Source organism: Phycodurus eques, chromosome 21 (genome assembly GCF_024500275.1).
Source record: "Phycodurus eques isolate BA_2022a chromosome 21, UOR_Pequ_1.1, whole genome shotgun sequence".
NCBI classification, from domain to species: domain Eukaryota; kingdom Metazoa; phylum Chordata; class Actinopteri; order Syngnathiformes; family Syngnathidae; genus Phycodurus; species Phycodurus eques.
Window position 1 is genome coordinate 11,409,073 of NC_084545.1, and position 20,315 is coordinate 11,429,387.

Here is a 20,315-nt window from a genome sequence, read left to right on the forward strand (position 1 = left end):
TAAACACCTGCCCGTGTCACTCCTACCTTTCTTATTTTAAGATGAATTATTAAAAGTGAAAAACATTTTGAAATGTTGGTCAACAAAAACATGAAGTAGACGCACATAATTTGCTTGCGAGGGCCACACAAAATGATACGGGGGGTTGGGTCTGGCCCCCGGGCCTTGAGTTTGACACCTGTGCTGTACTGTACTGTAACGGTACAATGTTAAACTGGAATTCATATAAAGTCGAATGTTTTTCATTTTGTTTTGATACTGTCGAAACACCTTTGTGCGTTCTTGCCATAGATGCTGTCTGACTTGCATATTTGAGTGATATTGCAAAAAAAAAAAAAAAAAAAAAAAAAAAAAAAAAAAAGTGTCACATCTTCCTTGCTTTGTCCAAACCTGTGACATGTTGATGCCGAGACATCTTTGATGAATAAAACAAGTTGAGTTCAAGGTGGTGGCTCCAAGCAGCTGCTGTCTGCAAAGAAAATCAACTTGAGCTGTCAAAGCCTCTCAATGTCTGCATGCATGCGTGCAGCCACTCCGCTCGCTCGCTCTGCGCCTCTGACGCTTCATACCCCACCTCGCGCCCCCCCACCAGTGCCACTTGGAATGTTTGCATCCGGCAGCCTCCACATTTCTACAAACTTTGAAACAATTGCACGGCTTTTTGAACCGTTCAAACATAGAAATGTATTTTTTCCACCTCTGTTGTCTGCACCCGCGTGGCTGCTTTTAGGTGAGTCGCGACTGGAAGCTCTCCTTTCCATCCGACGCGAAGGGCGGAAGCGAGCTGCATGGTGGCACCTGGTTGACATGTCTTAAATGGGATTTAGGCGGTTCGCAACAGGCGGCATGGCCGGCTCTCCACGGGGCTCTGAGACCAAGGTGAGAGGCTCGCACGGCGCTTTTCGTTCCCATCCAATCGCGTCTTCAGCGGATGTTGGTCAACTTTTCAGATTGGGGGAGGTGATTACGAGTCGTGGTCAGGTGACAATTTTAATCATGCAAACTTATTTCAATACATGCTTTATTATATTCCTGCTGATCTGCTGAAACGGTGCCTTTTCGACTGTAACTGTTGAAGTTTATGCATTACCTCTGTGAAAATGCGTTATTAATTTAGCAAGCGCGGCACGTTTTTTTTTTTTGGGGGGGGGGGGGGGGGGGGGCAAATGTATATATTTTACCATAATATTCTTTTGCATTATATATATATATATATCAAATCGTATCAAATGCTCAAATGTTGCCATACTGTTCCCAATGTTGATTTTTTTTTTCTGCCCGGTGATACTCACACAAACTTTTTTTTGTTTTGTTTTTTTGTTTTTCATATAGCAACTCTTTACAAGTCATTGACTTTCTCGAGTAACCACAACAAATTGCTGTTAAAAAGGCGACATTTTGAATCCTTCTTCTGTTTTGATGTTTTGGCCCCTCAGTAACGGCGTATTTTTTACGCACTTTAACACCTCTGTGCTTCACAATAAAAATAGCCCCAATTTTAGCCCTATAGAGTCCAATGTAATAACTGAATGTTTAACACGTCCACAGTTATTCGTCAACTATATTTTGCTCTGTGAATATACTACATTCGCATTTTCACCCCAATATTCATTCATATGTTATCAAGGTTTATTTATTATTGATTTTATTTTGACTCGAGTACGTTACAGTTCACAGTATGTTTTTTTTAATTGTTATTATTATAATTAGTATTTTGCACTGCGTGTCTCAAAAAAATGATAGCGTGCGTGCGCGTGGGTGGATGCACGCCTGGGTGGGGAGGATGCTTTGCGCGGTGGAGAAAAGGCAGGAGAAGCCGGTTGGGTGGGGAGGGGAGAGACCACCCATAGGTGCGTGTGGAGGAGTTGCAAAGCCGAGCGTGCGCCCGGGAGCGCAGCATCCTCCTCGTCGCCACATCTTGCATTGTCAGCCACGAAAGTGAAGGGATTGTGATGAGATTCGAGAGCGTGTCTAGAACTCGGGAGGGAAATTGAAGTTTGTTGGTGTCTCACCTCGATACGCGATGGAGTGACACCTGGAATGGGACTATGATGGACACTTTGGCTTCGGAGCTCGTGTCCAGAAGTGCTCCGGTTTGCATGACGCGCGGTGCCGAGAGAGCCCCCGGGACGGCCAGCAGCCATTTATGCGCGCGTGGCAGGACAATCCTCTCGATGGTCCAAATAGAGCGATGGTGTTGCGCGCAGCGAGCCCGCTGAGACTGACGTGCGAACTCATCGCATTCCGGCTCGTGCAAGAGCGCGTCTTAAAACGCTTCATTCTTCATTCATGATCATTCTGCCGCCGCTCCGAACTTGTTGATGAGCGCGGGGACCTTGGAGAGCACATGAGTGGACTTCGACGCTTGTAAGTTTACTTAGTTTTTCCTGTTAAAGTTGTTTAGGGAAAGTGTTCATGGATGATCGCGTAGTATCATTAACAGGAGAAGATTTATTTATTTTGATTGATTGATTGATTGATTGATTTTTTTTAAAGAAAAAACAAGTTCACGTCCAGCACTATTTCTTCTAATTCCTTTTGTGGCGCCCCCTTGTGGAAGTCATCGTCGTTTTCGTCATCGATCACGCATAATTGCATCTGTCTCTTGTGCAGCCGCCTGGTATGACATTCATTTGTCATCATTTGAGCTTCCAATTACAGTTAGACCTCCCTTGGTATATTTTAAACAGGTGATTTCGTTTACCATCTTATTGAAATGCATGTTTGACAGTGCTTTAATTGAGTCATACAAAACATTGGGGCTGCGTGGTATGAATGAAATAAATTATTACTTGTGTTGGATTATGCTCAACAATAATTCATATTTTAGGTGGATAACTGCTGATAATTACCATAAACTAATAGCTTCAAAATTAGGGTTCAAACCTCAGGGTTCAGCTTGAAGGCAACCATTTACTTCACTCTGAATTTTTTTGTTTAAAAATCTTATATTTCAGTATGAAATCAAAACCCAGATTTTCACCTTTTTAAAAAAATTTAAAAAAAAAAAAATAAATGTCTCAATTTTTCTTTTTCTTCAGGCCTTTGAGTTGTTTTGATGTTACTTTTAGGCTATGTGACAAACAGGACTTGGTCATTTGGATAAATGAAAGAAGGCATACATTGAAAAGATGAACTCTAGCTGCCTTTCTGTCAAGTAATTTTGTTCTGCAATTTGCTCTGTACCCACCTTTGTTTCTTTTTCTGGCTTCTTCACGCTATTTCCTGCTTGGTGCAAGCTATTTCAGTGAGCACCTTCCTTACAGCTAAAAAGTGGAATGTTTTGAGCATCTAGGCTTGTCACTGTGGTTTCAGAGTAATGTGCATATTGCCTTTTAGGAAAAGTGTCTTTAATTATGCATTAGGTGTTCCTGTGTCGCAAAGAGAGCTATGCTTGGTGCTGAGGAGAGACAGAGTCAGGGGTGGGGTGGGTTCTCGCTGTCACTCGTATGTGGCGCTGGAGTAACTGACGCCTGGGGGCTCTCGACTCAAACTTGGAGCAGCGTCACCATGTCGCCCCATCAAAAGTGCTGCTCCTGCACAAACAGAGTGCACTGTGTCAGACCAGGACACTTAAGGGAGGACGGCCGTGTGTTTAGGATGACAAAAGTCACCGATAGAGTACAATGGCAGACGGAGGAGGCCAGTGAAGGCAAGTGAAGTGTATCTTTAGCACATTGATTGCCTCAAACACCTCAGACACGTGGTTGCACTTGATCCTGGATGTGAGGAGGCTTAGATGCAGTATGTCCTGTAACTGGACCTTGTGCCACTAACAGCAGACCCTGACATTGAGATGAAAAGCCAAAGAAAGAGCTGAATTGAGGACTGTTGGGCTGGTTTACATCGCAACATAAGAGTCTCTTGATGGATACCATGTATGGATGTACTGTGAGCAGCATAGGAATGACATCATAGCAAAAGTATTAAAAACAAAAAAGTATTTCCAAAGATGTCATGACATAGTTGCCGCACGATTGTGTTTCTATCCATCCTGTCACATTTCATCCTCTTACAGAAAATCTTTTCTGAAGTATTACTTTTTTTAGCTCAGTCCCGGACAAGCGCACATTGTGTTCTTTGATTGTGTCGAATTGATTGAGACACTGTCACAAGAAATGAATGGAGGACTATTGCCGATTAATACAAATCATACACAGCATATCATTTAAGTAAAGAGAAGTGTGTATATATATATATATACACACATATATATATATATATATATATATATATATATATATATATATTAATATGTCTGAATACTTGTCTCACCATTCACAGACTGATTAGAATAAGCAAAAACTGATACATAACAGAACTAGTGCTACTGCTTACCTTTCAGTATTCACATCATAACAACAAAAGTACTGTACAGTCTTTCAGTCGTGTTTAGAGTGAATGCTTGTTTGTCATTATTCCCACAAAACCAACACTATTTTTTTAATTTCGGTTTCCTGTCAAGGTTGAGGGTTCTCTGAAATATGTGATACCAAAACCCAATTGGCATTTTTTCGGGATACGCTTTAACAAGAGATCTAACAACAATATGATTGAAATGCAGCCTGGAAACGGGCTGTACAGCACTACCCCACCGACCTTTCCATCCACCAGCCAACTTCTCAGGCACTTAAACAGCCGTCAGCACTGTATCCATTTGCCATGGGCTGACATGATTAAAAGTTCATAAGGCAGCCACTTGTAGGCGCCGACATTTTAAAAAGTGGATACGTGATGAGCTGACTCCAAGGCAAGCCCTAGGCTTGCATTATAGGTGTGTACCACAGGAATGGTATGGCTGTCATGTTTGCAGGGCCAAGCGCCACTCTTAACATGTTTATTCATGAGGATTGCGGTCCTATATTGGCAGGTTATTAACAGCTCAGATGCGAGGATGAATCTGGTGAGCAGAGCAGACGGAAGCTTCTATCCTTATCTATCTTTCATCTACCTCTGACTGTCTGCCCTCCTGTCTTTCTGCCCTTCCCTCTCTTGTGTTTATCCTCTTCTGAGAAACTGGTGGAGAATATGAAACGGGAAGAGGCAGGAAAGATGAAAGTAAAAGAGGCAGGACAGAAGCTGTGTCAGAAATTGCCCTTGAAAGTGCATAAAATGCGTGAAATTAAAAATAAGAAGGTGGGGATACATTCCTCGTATCTGTGCCTCACCTTACCTCCAGCTTCGTTTGTGCTGAGCCTGTCCTCCGTGACCTGGGAGTAGACTTGTTTTGAAAGTATTGGGCATTACTAATTTGTTTAATTGTGAAGTAATAGTGCCGCCCTCCCTTTCAGCCATTGTCAATGACTCATAGCGCATAAGGAGATGATGTCATGCTGGGTTATGTGAGATGTATGCTGTGTCAACAACTATGATCACAGTGAAGCATCTGAAAATTGTAGAATCCAAACGGGTATGGTATTGCTGTTTCCCTGGGAAGAGCGAACCTAAACCTAAAAAAACCTAAACTATGCTTAGGTTTTCGGGTTAATTTACACATATACAGTCTACACTCCAATAAGTCACTTACCCATTGTTGTTGCGTAGTGGTGTTCAGACGTCCCATATCAAGCAGCTCCTCGGTAATGCAAAAAAATCTCATCTCCCCTACAATTAAATTGTGTCCCTTTCATCTGTTCGCATGGTAAATGTGATTGAGTAAAATTGTATTGTTCTTTACTTTTACTGTGTGTCCGTGTTTGTGGGCAAGCTAATATTGTGGAATTGTGTGACTTTAGTGAAGCACTGTCTAATGAAATCACTCTCAGAAGAAGGTTTCACGTTTTACCCTAAAAGCTGGCTTAGTTGGCCATCGTGAAATTAGTTGAGCGAGTAGGCTACTGTCCATCTGCTTTCTGGGGTCCCCTCGACATGTACTCAACGTTCTATTTTATTTATTTTTTATTATTATTATATTTTTTATCCTGTAAAATGTCTGAAAATTGTCTTTATTTATTGCAATACCATCCTTGCATACTCAACAGTCACACCTCATCTTTTCCCCAACATGTCTGGAACATTCTCCGATATGCTTGTTAGATTACATTTCACACTACTCTTTTTTCTAGTCATTGTTCCTTCCTTTTTGGAGCAGTGCCACCCAATGTCGAATGTAAGAAATAAAGTGTAGATAACCACAAGTTTAATATGTGAATGTTGAACCCGTAAAAACTGAGCTGCGAACCAGGTATGGCGTGCAGGCCAAAGTTTGGATACCCTTTCTTTCATGCTTTTAATCAATATGAACCAATAAAATATGTTTACCAAAAACATTGACAAGTTTCCTCTCATAGACTAATCAGAATGTTTTACATTACTAGTTTATTTAAGTTAATTTAAGTAAATTATAATCTCTTCTTATTCAATTCTACACGATGTCATTAACTCCATGGAAAGTTGCAACCGTCGTGGAATTTTTAAACCCTACTGGTGGCATGCCATTTATTATGCTCGAACCTTGACAATGATTCAGATGGAGCCAGGAGAAAAAGTCAGTTCTTATTACAATCTGGTACTGCCTATGCTTCACCCAACTTCTTTGGGTTTACGTAGGGTTATAAGCAGGGAGTAAGAAGGGAAGAGCGGGGCTGGAGTGTCTATTGCTTTATTATTCGGATTGAAAGTATATCACACGCATGCACATTTACACACATGCAGTCACCAATCCGGGGAGCTCTTTAGCGTGCCCCTTAACACCATAATAGTATGTCTCCTAATGGGAGACAGGGAGCTCGGTCAAGAGTTCTTCTGGATAATTGGCTGCTTCCCCACCCGTTGACTTCTCGCCCATTCACATTTTATTATTTTACATATAAGGGGTCCCTTAACCTCTCATCCCTTTAAAACATCCAACAACTTGATTTTGGTCTGTCTCATCATCCAGTACAGTCTTTCTCCATACTCTCATTGACTGATGATTTTAGTTCTAGATGATGTCAGCTTTCATGATCGCGCTGTCACCAGATTTTCTCTGAACTTGCTCGTATTGATCATTGTGTGTGTTTGTACCAAATGACTGCGACTTGACCGCATGGATTGCAATTGATCCCTTATAACCGTACAATATGACCTGTCTCCATCCCAATGCTGGTTGCTAAACCAACTGATTTATTGCGGTGGTTCTGACTGAGTGGGAGATTCACAAGCATTACGAAACATCCATCCATCCATCCATCCATCCATCCATTTTCTTACGCTTATTTGGGGTCGGGTCGTGGGTGCAGCAGCTTAAACAGCCAGCCACTTCATCCATCCATTTCCAGGCTAGCCAGGAGAGATACTGTAGAAACCTAAGGACTTTTTTATTGACTTCAATTAGTATTAAAGAGCAATGAATTATTTCCCATATTATCTTAACATTGGATACACACACACAATTAAGCAACATAATTAGGTACTCTTATTAGCTAAATCTTATCATTATATTTTTGCTCAACACAGTTCTTGGATCGATTGAGATTGTGCAGGTGTACCTAATGAAGTGTCCAGTGATAGTACATGCAATGTCATCATGATTTTGCTTGTTTTGCCGATTCCATGGCATCGATTGCCTTTCAGCCTACTTTGTCATGGTGTACTCATGTCAAGAGGCATGTTTTTTAAACACATGCTTCCACCGGCGACAGTGGATATCACCACTCCCATCGCTGTAATTCATTTCATCCCAGTGGGAGGCACAGAGAACTGTTCTGCTCTCAGAGCAGAGAAGAGGAGTTGTACTATGTCTATTGTGACAGAAATACCCCAAGGCACGCCAGGTGCCCCTGTGATTGTAGACGAGACCTTCCATCATGCATGTCATGTTTTGGAAACACTTTGGCAGAAAAGTAGAAGAGGTTTTTCTTGTAGAAAACAACGTGGCCACCACTGAAAAATATGGACATATGTAGAAATGATAAACTTAAAAACAGATCACACCCCAATCAATAGACCTACTACATGCACATTTTCTTAGCTGAGCTTTATTAATAATAATGCGATAGTTTGCTTTGCTGTTTTGAATAAAACAAAAGACTATGCCGAAACAAACATTTAAGATTCAATGCAAATGTTAAATAAATCTTAATAAACAAATAAACAAAATGTTTATTTCAATACTTTGTCCTCTCAACAAGTGACTGAGAAAGAAAGGAGTACAGTATGTGCTCTTAACACTGTTACAGGTTGTGATGTACTCAAAAGACAACCAACACAGCACACCGCACACAAAATGATATCTCCATCAATAATCGCGAGGCTCCTCCCCCAAATGAGATCTCTATTGTAGTGCCAAGACTGACCTTTGATTGGCATCATGGTGCCACAGGCCATCAAAAGAAGGAAAAAAGCAGCAAAAAGATCGAAAAGAAGCTTGGCTAACTGTTAGCTCATCTGCTAAACACATTACAGTAGCAAACGTTACTCCTTGTCATTGTTATTGTTGTGAATGTGTTGGTGGATACATTATACAAACATTCAACACGACAAGTTGCGGTTTAGGATAATCTTTTAAAGACATCTGCTAATGGGGCCTTTGCTGACATGAGTCAGAATGGGGGAATGCTCCAATTTGGCCTGATTATCGGTATGCATTCACCCCACAGGGAAAAAGCAAATGATTTGAATTGCTGCAGCTCGACAGCATTTCACATTACAAGCTCATTAATAAACATCTTTTTAAAATCATACCCCACTGACTTTGACTTACGATTACACAAAACGTATTTCTTCATTGCTCAGTGCGGTGTATACTTAATACATAATAATTCAATCCAATCCAGTCCATTTTCTCTTAAATTGGTCAACAAAAACCGACTTCTTTGTATTTATCCTCACAATGGTGCCAAATAATGTCACTCACTTGCATTCCTTGCCCTCATAAAGGAGGTATATTCATCCCCAATCTCTGTTTCTCATTTCTCCACAGTTCCAGAACATCACACAGGAGGAGCACAATGACTGACAGCCAGACAAGCTGAGGAGACCTGTCACACATTGTCTTATCAACACGTCAAAGGGCTATCGCTTTCTCGCCTCCCGCTTTGCCACCAGCCTCCTCAATCTTGTCCTCTTCTCAATGGGCTGTTAACCCTCGAGAGACAGAAATAATAATAATAAAAAAAAGAAGACGCCTCTAAATCACCGAGAAAGGCATGTCTCTCAATTCCCGTTGAATGAGTTGCTGTCAGTGGAAGTGGAAATAGAATAGGGGACCCTTGATCATAAGTCTTTACAAGGAGATCCAGCTCCAAGAAAAGGGGCTGAGAGAGGACCAGTCATGCATCTCTATTTGGCATTGACGCTGCAGGTGTTGTGGAATGGTGTTTGCCAAGCCGCCATGCAGCACTACCCTGCAGCGTGGGGCCACTATGACGTGTGCAAATCCCAGGTCTACTCAGATGAAGGACTAACCTGGGACTACATGGCCTGCCAGCCAGAGGCGGCAGACATGACGAAGTACCTGAAGGTTATGCTGGATCCACCGAACATCACCTGTGGAAATCCACCTGAGACATACTGTGCACTGGTGAGTCCGTGTATGCAGAGAAGCCTTTATGTAAACTTCGGAGTAAAATACAAATGTTTAGCAGCTTATTGCACAATGGATCGATTTGTTCTATCCTCAAAGTAGTGACAGACAATTCCAAAGCCTGTGTTGCATTAATGTGGCTAAAGACAAGGAAGCCGACTGACGTCATGTTCTGATATTTGGAGAGCTGCTCCTCAATGTGTTGTTGACACTGATTACTCACACAAAGCGCAGCATAATGTGATTTTGGCAGGGAAAACAAACACCATTTCCTAAGTAGTACGGCTGCAGTAATGCAACCATAACTAACAAAGTCAACATACAAAAGCAGGAATGACATTAAATCGGGAGCACAAACGTGTATTTAAAGAATTAAGAGTAACCATTGTCTGTAAAGCATTCATTGCATTGTCTTATAATACTCACAGTATTTTTACAAAAATATACAGTCAAAATCTGTGTAGTGAGTGGAAATTATATATATGAATATTCTCTTTCTGGCTATCACATCATTTGATGGTCAACTTTGAGATTGCTTAGTCATTTTCATCCATGTTCTGTCACTTTCCAGATTCAATCACAATCCACACAACAACTTTTCCCCAAACTAACGAGTGTTAACCATCGTGTGTCAAATTACATAACCTAATGTACCTTTACATACTGTATATTAATTGTATCCAACAGGGGGATACTATCAAGTGTTTTTTGTATGCACAGAACACTGGTTGCAGTCCTATGTAGATCACATTAAAATGTAGTGAATCTGTAGCAGTGCTGAAGAGAAATACATACATACATAGAAATATGACATTTAGTAATTGTCAAAAACAGTTAACAGTTTCATTTTTATATGGATCGTTTCATTGTTTTGTAAAACAACTTTTATGGTACAGATCCATTTACAACATGTGGGGTCCTCAGTTTACGATGGTATGAGGTTTTGACGTTACGAACGGTGCATATGGAACAAGTTTGCACAGCGGCTTACGAATATGGAAGAAGGCACACTCAGTTACGACCGTACTTACTCCTTTCATAACTTTGTTTGCTTTATAATAATAGCCTACTAGTATTTTTCATACATACCTTTACTGTAATAATTACTTTACTTATGCATTACCGTAGGTTATTGATAGACTACGGTGTATTCCAACCTAGAAATTCTGGTTATGCCTCCATTGTAGGAATGGAACTAGGTCGTAAACTGATGACTCCCTGTATAATGAACAATTGGAGGATGCCCGGTAGCATACATTGACTTTACTCTAAGCTTGCATTTGCTTGCAGGACATTCATTATTACTGTATCTAGATCTTTTCTGAAAAGGTGCAATTGTCCCGTCCAATTATTTTGTACACAAATTCAAAGTCTGAGAACAATATTCATGGGTACTGGGTAACAACACCAAGCACCATTTCGTAAATATTGTTGGGAGCATTTTGTGTCCCAAAAAAATAATAATTTCTCTCAGTTGATGATTTAAAAAAATGCAATTATAAGATACTAATTAACTCAGCAAGTTTATAATCTGCCTGTACTGCTTTAGGTACAGTAATTCTCATGCATACTTAGCAAGAAAATAGTTGAAGTGGCCTAAAAGCAGTGATTGGTTGATTAGCTTTGAAGACCTCTGGGGTGCATCTGCAAATGATCTTGCAATCAAGAAAATCCCTAACTCCTTGTGGAGCTGAAAATAAAATGATGCATATTAGGTCAAGTATTTTAATTAGCAAACCAGCTTCCACCTAATTTGGGGTCCTTTTCATTTTGAAGCTCAAATCCGGTCGCCCCAGATTGCTAAATGATGAATCAATTTTGGTCTGTCCTGCAAGTCCAAGATTCTCTAAGAACAGGCACAGAGCCTCGATAGCTTCAAGAGCTCTTTAGATAATTAGTGAGATTTTCCAGGAAAAAAAGTAGTAACTCGAGGAATATAAATAGACGCGAGTAGTCGTCAGCAGAAAGTCAGCTGAGGGAGAGAGACAGAAAACGGAGGGGGGTTAACAAAATGCAGAGGACAAAGATAAGCAAGTGATTGAGAGATTGGAGAAGAAGAAAGCATCAGGGAGCCAGAGACCCAGAGGACTATGTGCGACGCACTCTGTGACTGAGTAGCTAATATCTCCTCAGTGGGCCATGATGGAGACTCGGAAATGTGAATAATTCAACATGTACCGGTAGATAATGTATTTTATTCATTCGGCACATTATCCTGCTGGACATATTTTACGCAATGTCCACACTTCCACAGGTATTTTTGAAAATGTTGCATGTCTCTTTTTATGTTTAAGATAAGAAATATCTGTCCACATCAAAACCCATTAACAGGCTGTCAAACAACAGATTGTGCTGAAGTCCAGTACTGTGAGGCCATATTGGCCAATCAGAAGCCTGAAAACTGTATTTTCTGGGACAGCGCAAAAATGTCCATTAAGGACAGGAGGAACTGTCTTGTCAAATGTATCACATTGTTCAACTCTTGTTTGCAGTAACTTATCTGGATCAAAGGTTAATTTGTCTTTCTGAAAGTACACCCCGGATATTATTGGTAATTTACAACATTTTGAGTTATGTTCATTAGACTGTTGATTTCTCATTGGGCAATATCAAATCTATATACGCCATATTTCATTAAGATATGTCAATTTAAGAGTTACAGAATGTCACAATAATGTTTTGTTTCTAGAGCCTAAATCCAGATCATGAACAAAAGTCAGTTCATCCATGGGTCATACTCCTCAGCTACAAACAATATTGGTTAATATTGGAGTTAAATACACCATATTTCATCACTTTTCACTGATGTCAATCTCACATTAAAAATATTATCCAGAGTGAGGATATGGACAAGGATCAAAGCTTTTTGAGTTTGAGAATAACAGGTGTTATAGAGTTATACTAACAACAAATAAAACAGACTTCTGTCTTCTGGCTCTAGCTCACCCATGACCAGAATGAAGCCAAAACACTACAGAAAATGAGGCCAAACACTACAACTCTGTGATGGACAAAATGCATCACGGTTGGGCAGGATTCATGTATGTCGCAGGCTTCACTGGATACACAAATGAAACAGAGTACGTTATTATTGCTATCACTGCCAGCATTTAAACAGTTGGATGAACGCTTATTTAATTACTGAGCGTCGACGCCATCCTGTTGCCTCTGTGTCTACAGCAGGCAATGTGATAAGCGCTTCAATTAAAAAGGCAGCGGGTAGCTTCGATGTCTCCTCTCTCTCTTCCAATCATTTGAAATTACACTAATAATTGTCACACATGACACATGCCAATTACAACGCAGTCCAATTCTCTGCAATGTTTATCGCGAGCAGGCTCCAAATCAACACCATAACATTTACCTGTGATATTCCCGCTGTAGTGCCAAAATAATGCTGCAATGCCCACAGTGATTTGTTTGAATCACAAGAAGCATCATTGTAGATTCAGCACAATTACCATGACACTGTGTTATTAAAAAAAATTGTCATCGTGGTAATTGATTTAACATTCGTCCAATCTGGCACATTTTTACAGGGTTGTGTCTGTCAAACTGAAAGTAACAGACATCAAGTTGGATATGAGAGTGTGGCAGTGGAGTAGCTGGAAGGTGTGGTGCTTATATATGTCTTGTTATGTCTGGCCTTCATCCCTGGGTCATGGATAGAGGAAGGCTGCGTCACACACGCCACACACATACACACCTTGACGGCTTTTTCTGTTTCAGCCCCGCGACCTTTCAAATAGCAATAAGATGCCAATCTTTGAACTCTGCGACACAAGTCGACCATCATATGAGATCCTGCTGTCCCCTCAAGTTAAATGCCTGGCCTTTAATAGCACTGACAGGTTGCACAATCTCAAACATTTGGATGATTGAAACTGCAAAACATTCAGCAGAGGAGCCTTGAGTTTATGAAACGTATTATTCGTCATGAAAGAGGAGGATAAACTCCATTACTCCAGAGTTGAGAGCAGAAGCTATCACCAAAAGTATCATGTCATATGACAAGATAATTAGAATGTGACAACATAACTTGTTTTGATCAACTGAAATAAAAATATAAATATATACCATTTTTTTGGACCCTTGAAAAGTGCAGAGCTTATCTGTTATTGCTTTCAAGGGGAACTAAATGATTTTTTTTAAAAAAGCAAGAATACACTGCAAGTGCTAGCACTAGTCAAAACACAGTACTCTGATTAACATTTGTTTCCCGATTTCCTGAAAAGTAGTGATCTTGGAGATGCGAGGATTCTGCCCGACAGCGACGATATGTAACTTGTCGTTGCTGAATATTTATGAACTCTGTATGGTTTTCTAAGTAAATAAAGCTGCATAATAAGCCGGAACTGGCGACTACACGTCACACAGAGTGAAAAGACCTAGAAATGACCGCTCCCATCAGCAAGTACGCGAAGGCTGATATTATATTTTAAACATATATATATATATTTTTTAACCCGAACCCTGGCTGAAATCAGACTACATACTGGACTGGTCAGCAGTCATTCATAGTAAACATATAGAGACCGAAAACAATTCACACTGACATTCACACCCAGCGAGTGTACCATTAAACTTGACTGTTGACATGACTAATTAATTCACTAGATTTAATTTATTTTGTTAATTCACTTTTTGGCGGCACGATGGACGACTGGTTAGCACATCTGTCTCACAGTTCTAAGGACCCGGATTCAAATCCGGCCTCGCCTATGTGGAGTTTGCATGTTCTCCCCGTGCCTGCGTGGATTTTCTCTGGGTACTCTGGTTTCCTTCCACATCCCAAAAACATGCAGGGTAGGTTGATTGAAGACCCTAAATTGCCCGTAGGTGTGACTGTGAGCGTGACTGTTTGTTTATATGTCCCCTGCGAATGGATGGCCACCAGTTCAGGATGCACCTCGCCTCTCGGCCAGAGTCAGCTGAGACAGGCTCCAGCACGCCCTTGACCCTAGTGAGGATAAGCGGTACGGAAAATGAATGAATGAATGAATCAATAATTCACTTCGGTGCATTTAAAATTTAAAATGGTGGTATTTCATTACACACATGTGATTTTCCACTACATCAACAGATTTTATACACACTAGGAAGGGTATTTTTTGTTTGTTTTACATAACTACACACAAGTCAACATTCTAATTATAATAGTCTAGTCAAAGCCGCAAAACAGCTTTTTATTTCCTGAAAATATTAAAGTTGCACAGCAGTTTTTGTTTCAAAATGACACGTTTAGGGGAACCCTGTAATGTCTTAAAGGCTGAAGTTTGTTGGCTGACTCAACAAGGACTAAATAATGCATATGTTACGAGGTAGTTACTGAGAATCAGCTGATTCGCCCAAGTATTAAAATAGGTTTAATTACACGGGAGGTTGCTGACGTGACCATTTTGTCCTGTATTAGTCAGAGCTCATGTACTTCCAAAGAGACAAAGCTTACAGTAGTAGACAGGTAATTTATTATTTTGAGAGTTCTCGAACATGGATGCACATTTTGATGATTGCACGAGGCTCAAATGTTTTATCCAATGTAAATTTTATGTACGCCTGCTACTTCCCACTACTGCTGTAGATTAGTTATGATTAAAAAAACAGATGAAAACTGAAAATACAATATACAGTACATTGGGAATATTAAAAATTATTAATTGAAATGTATTATATAACATGCATACAATGTATACATTTTACTGACAAGTGCATATTGCTTGTATTTATCAGTCACCTAACTTGAATAAACAGACATTACTTCCATATGAATAAGTGATATTGAACAACACTTTTATTTGTATTGGTGACACCGATTTCAATAAATAATCATGCAGTTCAAATGAACTGTCAATAGCTCTCTTAAAAACATATTGTTTTTGATCTAACAAGATCTTGTCTTTTTGCCTCCTAACTGAAGACACAACATATAACAAAACACGTTTAGTCGTGAGGGAGCATTGGTAATGTAGTGATTTACATAAATTACTGTTGTGTAGCTGACCTATTGTTGTGTAGAGTCTGTCTTTTGCCGGCTGGGATGGGCTGCCTGCCGACAATGACTTTTGTCCTTTTTCAACTTCAGCATAGCCGGGTTATCTAGTCACATGTAACCATACTCGTCTTTTGGTGACAGTCTCAGTTTAATTGTTGTTTTTTATTTTTTATTTTTTTTTTATCTGGTCTGTGCTAAACTCCAATATTCAAAGAATCACAAATAAAACAGTTTCAGAAATCCATTTGGTGTTGGTGGAAACAGTGTAGGCTGGCAAATGAAACGTGGCTAGCACCTCTGCCTCACACCAAGCGGTTCGGAGTTAGAAAAGAATAGTTTTCTCCAGGTTTTCTGGTTTCTTCGCACATTCCTAAAAGGTTAATTAAGTACAGGGTGTCCTCGGTTTATGACGGAGTTCCGTGACGATGGTGGCGACATAACCCAGATTTATAGTTGGAACACGTCGTAGTCTATCACCTATGTTAACACAGTAGTAAAGTCATAGTTACAGTCAATATCTGATAAAAGCACTTCGAGGTCATAAATATAAAACAATCAAAGTGATCAAAACAGTAAGTTGAGCAAGTATTCTTACACCGCTGCGTAATGTAATTTATTGTGTGCCATTCGTTACCTTGAAATGTCATATGTGGTACTATAAACCGAGTACTATAAACCGAGTACCACATGTACTCTAAATTTCTAATTGGTGTGATTGTGAATTTGAGTGGTTGTTTGTCTAAATGTGTCCTGATTGACAGGTCCAGAGCCCGCTGGGATAGGCTGTGGCTCACCGTGACCCTCAACAGGATGAACAGCAGGAAATGGATGCATAAATGCATGGATGGAAATTGTCTATCATTTAACTATCAAACCACCTCAACAGCATCCACTTCGAGCAGATTTTTTATCTTCTAGTGCTCGTCAAACCAGTTGTCTAATGTGTAATATGTGTCAAATGAAAGCTTGCTAAGTGGAGTCGTGAGGGTTGTTCACCATTGTTACCTTTTTGAACACTCTGATTCCTATAAACCAACCGTTTTGATAGTTAGGTTTGATAGTTACTAAGTGCAAGTAAGGCGTGCCCTTGTCATCCGCGGATTCACATGGGGTTATGCAAACCTGACCTTTTCAAAAGCTGATCCTGATTAAGCATTTGCGTTGGAGAACGTGTTTTTATTCGCCCGTACCTCTCTCACCCTTCGCTAATGCACTGTGCGGTCTCACAACTGACTCCATGATGACATTTCCTTGAGAAATAAGACTACTGTCAGCCACAATATGTCTCGTTTCATATTCTAATACTGCTTGGTTTAGTGGCGGATGAGTGAGTGAGATCATTTTCACAGGGCTGCAATGTTTTCGTAGACTGTGACATTCTGTCTCATAAACCTGTTTATGGGGCCTTTTTTGTTGTTAAGTGGACGAGATAGCAAGAGCAAGCACTAAGACATTTTTTCCAGACCAACTGACTGAGTTCAAAAAGGTCAGATTCCTGAACCGCAGCAGCAATTAACCAGCATAGTAAAACTAATTACACATCCAGTAGAAGTGGAGGATGATGTCAGCTTGATCCATTTTACATGGTTTCTTTCATCTTTATTGCAATACTACTGTGACAGAAGTGCATGATTTTGAAAAAAAAAAACTGAATTCATTTGGCTTTAGTTCATTTGTTGATGACATCACAAAAATTGTTACAGAACTTCTCAATGTGTGGCTAATCAACCCTGAACATGTTTTCTGTTTATGTTTGTGGTACATTTTTATTTTCACTGCATTCGACACCACTCTTTACAGGTTGCCCATTATGCTATTTCACTGAATTAAAGCTGTGCTCAAATAGAACATTTCAACAGCATGATAAATTACCAGGGAAAAACAAGCCTTATCTTTAAAAATAGAAAGGAAATGTTTGCAGATCCTTCCAGGGCGAAAAGTTTGTAAGTGTAAACTTGGTGAAAAGTTGGCTTGCTGACAACATCAGGTGTTTTGTGATGCTGTGTGTGTGTGTGTGTGTGTGTGTGTATGAGACTTGTTTATCTGGGAGCCATCAATGCATTCAGTGTTGCTTGAACCGTTTATATTGCCACAATGCGATAACAGGGGGTCTCCTTGACTCCAGCTTCCCAAAGCCTCTGTCGACATCTTTTTAAAGTTGGGAGACAAACATCTCTTATTTTTCCAAAAAACAACAAAGAGGCAAACTACAGAAGAGGAAAACTTTGTACATGTTTGGATATGAATTTGAGAGTGTTTGTGTGTGAATAAAAATTGAGTATAAGAAGGAATTGTGTGGATTGACCCCATTGGAAAAGAATTGCATGAAATAATTCATTAAGTTACGGTTTCCATATATTTAAAAGACGTTTCACATGATACTTTCAATCAAATAGCAATTAAATAGAAGTCAAGTGTGGATTATCTCCCAGAGAGTTTGCCATGGAATATGTTATAGGCTAATTCTGCTGAAACCCAGCAATATCACATTGTCTCAGTGTGAAACACTCTTGCAGCTCACAGAATTTTAGGAGCCATGGATGAACCTCATGTCTCAATTTTCTCTTTCATTTTTGGCCAAAACTCTTTGCTGGATTTTCCTTCTTCCTTCCTTATGTGTGGTCCCTGAATCTCTTTCACAGTTAATTACTTATGAAGAATTATGATGGGAAGGCCCAGCTTTTATCCTACTTTTCTTCTTCAGAGCATTGAGAACTATACTGTAATATTACTTACTGGAAATTGCTCTTTTCCCCCTGAAATCTGATTTCCACAACACAGTTTGGGATACCAAATGCAAATCAGATTGTGTGGCATATGGTGGCTTTCACATTTAGAGACACTTGTGATTTTATTTATTTGTGTTGGATTTTTAATCAACATCACTCATTTTTATCTACGTGGTGGGGGGTGAAATTAGCCCACTGTAGTAGCAGATGCTAAACCTTCGAAGGTCAGCACTTATATCCTTTATGAGCAATTCTTTCAATTGAGTGCATATGTGGCAAATGTGTCTCCAAGTTGTCACTTTATCTTAAGATGCATCAGTAATGTTCCACTGCATGCAGTCCTAAAGGTGACAGAAATAGGCATTAGAAAAGTGGTTAATGGCCGCAAAGTACAGGAATGAAAGCCATATGTATCCATTTTGTTAATGATAAATATGATACATTACGCTCACTTCCAGAAGTTCTTGTGGAAATGAGTTATACTTAACAATCGGTAGTCCAGGTAGTGTGTGGCAAAGGGGAGTTAAATTGGTTGGTGCACCTTTTTTGGAGCATCCAAAATAGAACTCTGGCAGATAAAAGGCTCCAGATATAACTGTCTAGGAAGTACACACTCTGCAGTTTTTCAAAGCAACATAGAAGTATGCTACAACATTTTCATTTTACTGTGCACTCAGCTTGATCTGACATTGAGAAGTAATCTGACATTCGCTGCTGTGTATCATTGTCTTCACGACTCATTGACAGCTGCAAAAAGTTAGTTCAATCAGATATAACGAAACACAGCAATATACATTCATAAAGCCACAGAAAAAATGGGAGGTTGTTATTCTTTGTTTTAGCCATTTGAGTCTTTAGGGAATGCACTTGAACGGCACTTCTTTTCACTCTCCACTTGGGTCAGTCCCTCTAAGCAAGCAAGCATATGCCGTGCAAGGGGAACACGCTCCAGCCTGGAAAATGTGCTTGCTTAATTAAAGAAGGGGAATAGCCACTGCAGCTATTTACACCTAATTCTGACATAAATCTGTAGTTATCGCACTAGTGAGACCGTGCTCCCCCCAATTTAGTGAGGTACCCCAGAGCCGTTCCTTAATAAGCAATCTTCCCGATTGAGTCGAGGTGAGAGTTACAGCATCTTTCTAAGGGAGACGAAAGGACGAGAGAAGCTGAATTTAACCAGAAGGGAGGTAGTTAGTGAAGTGCTGCCAAGGCTATTCCGTTTCTTAGCATTCTATTAACCCCATTTAGGACAGCGAGAGCAGTTGATAAATTGTGGCTTGACTTGCAGTATCTGCAGGACTGTAGCTTCAGGGTGAAGGCAGAGACACTTGGCATTTCAACCTCTCAATACTCCAAGCCGTCCACTAAGGCCATGTACTCACTCATCTTCAGTCTATTTCTCCTTTAATTAGTGCCTTTATATGTTTATATGATTTGTAACTTTGCCTTACATTGCAAAATGGGGTCATAGTCACACTAAAAGAAAAAAAAGAAAAAAACATCTGATAAATGTTAAACACAATCTGTTCTGAAATGCTAGGTTCTATTTGTTTAGATTTTTAACCAATGTAGGGAATAATGGAAAATCAATTCCAGGGCCAAGCTGTTTCCTACGGAGCCCCTAAAGGGACATGGAAAAAAAAGAAAAAAGAAACGTGCTTCTCATTGCAATGAGAAAGTTTCTCATTACAATGAGAAAGTTTCTCGTTCGAATGAGAAACACGTTTCTTTTATTTCCATGTCCCTTTAGGGGCTCCGTACATTCTTAACTGTAATACAGGTGTAAAATTAGTTAACGCCAAACAATAAAACATGACTGACAATGGTGTCATGTGAAGGTGATTCTTAGTGCAGGCTCGTGCGTTACAGATTTTAACATTTTCAATTGTTACAGTTTAAAACAAAAAAGAAGATAAACACTATTAATAATGAAACATATTCACACATGGTGATGCTACTTATCTTAACAGACCTTGTTGAGGCTATGCTTTCTTTTGAATAACTGTTGCAAAAAAGTCCAGAAAAAGAAGATGCGCTGAGTTAATCATTTGATGCTGGTCTCAAGAGGTGTGCTGGGGTCTTGCTG

The 20,315-nt window shown here is 39.9% G+C and overlaps 1 protein-coding gene across 4 annotated transcripts in view; it reads left to right on the forward strand.

The window, feature by feature from the left end:
- The first annotated feature begins 657 nt into the window (after positions 1–657).
- ntng1a (netrin g1a) overlaps positions 658–20,315 on the forward strand; it is a 102,272-nt gene continuing 82,614 nt past the window's right edge. For 3 of the 4 annotated variants that reach the window (XR_009767359.1, XM_061666123.1, XM_061666126.1), the window contains exons 1-2: positions 1,897–2,367; positions 8,903–9,502. Coding sequence is in view for 3 of the 4 variants with exons in the window: in XM_061666123.1 (XP_061522107.1) it covers positions 9,254–9,502 (249 nt within the window). In the remaining variant the exon portion in view is untranslated. Of the gene's footprint in view, positions 880–1,896; positions 2,368–8,902; positions 9,503–20,315 lie in introns of those variants that run through there. The other variant, XM_061666125.1, reaches the window with a different exon arrangement.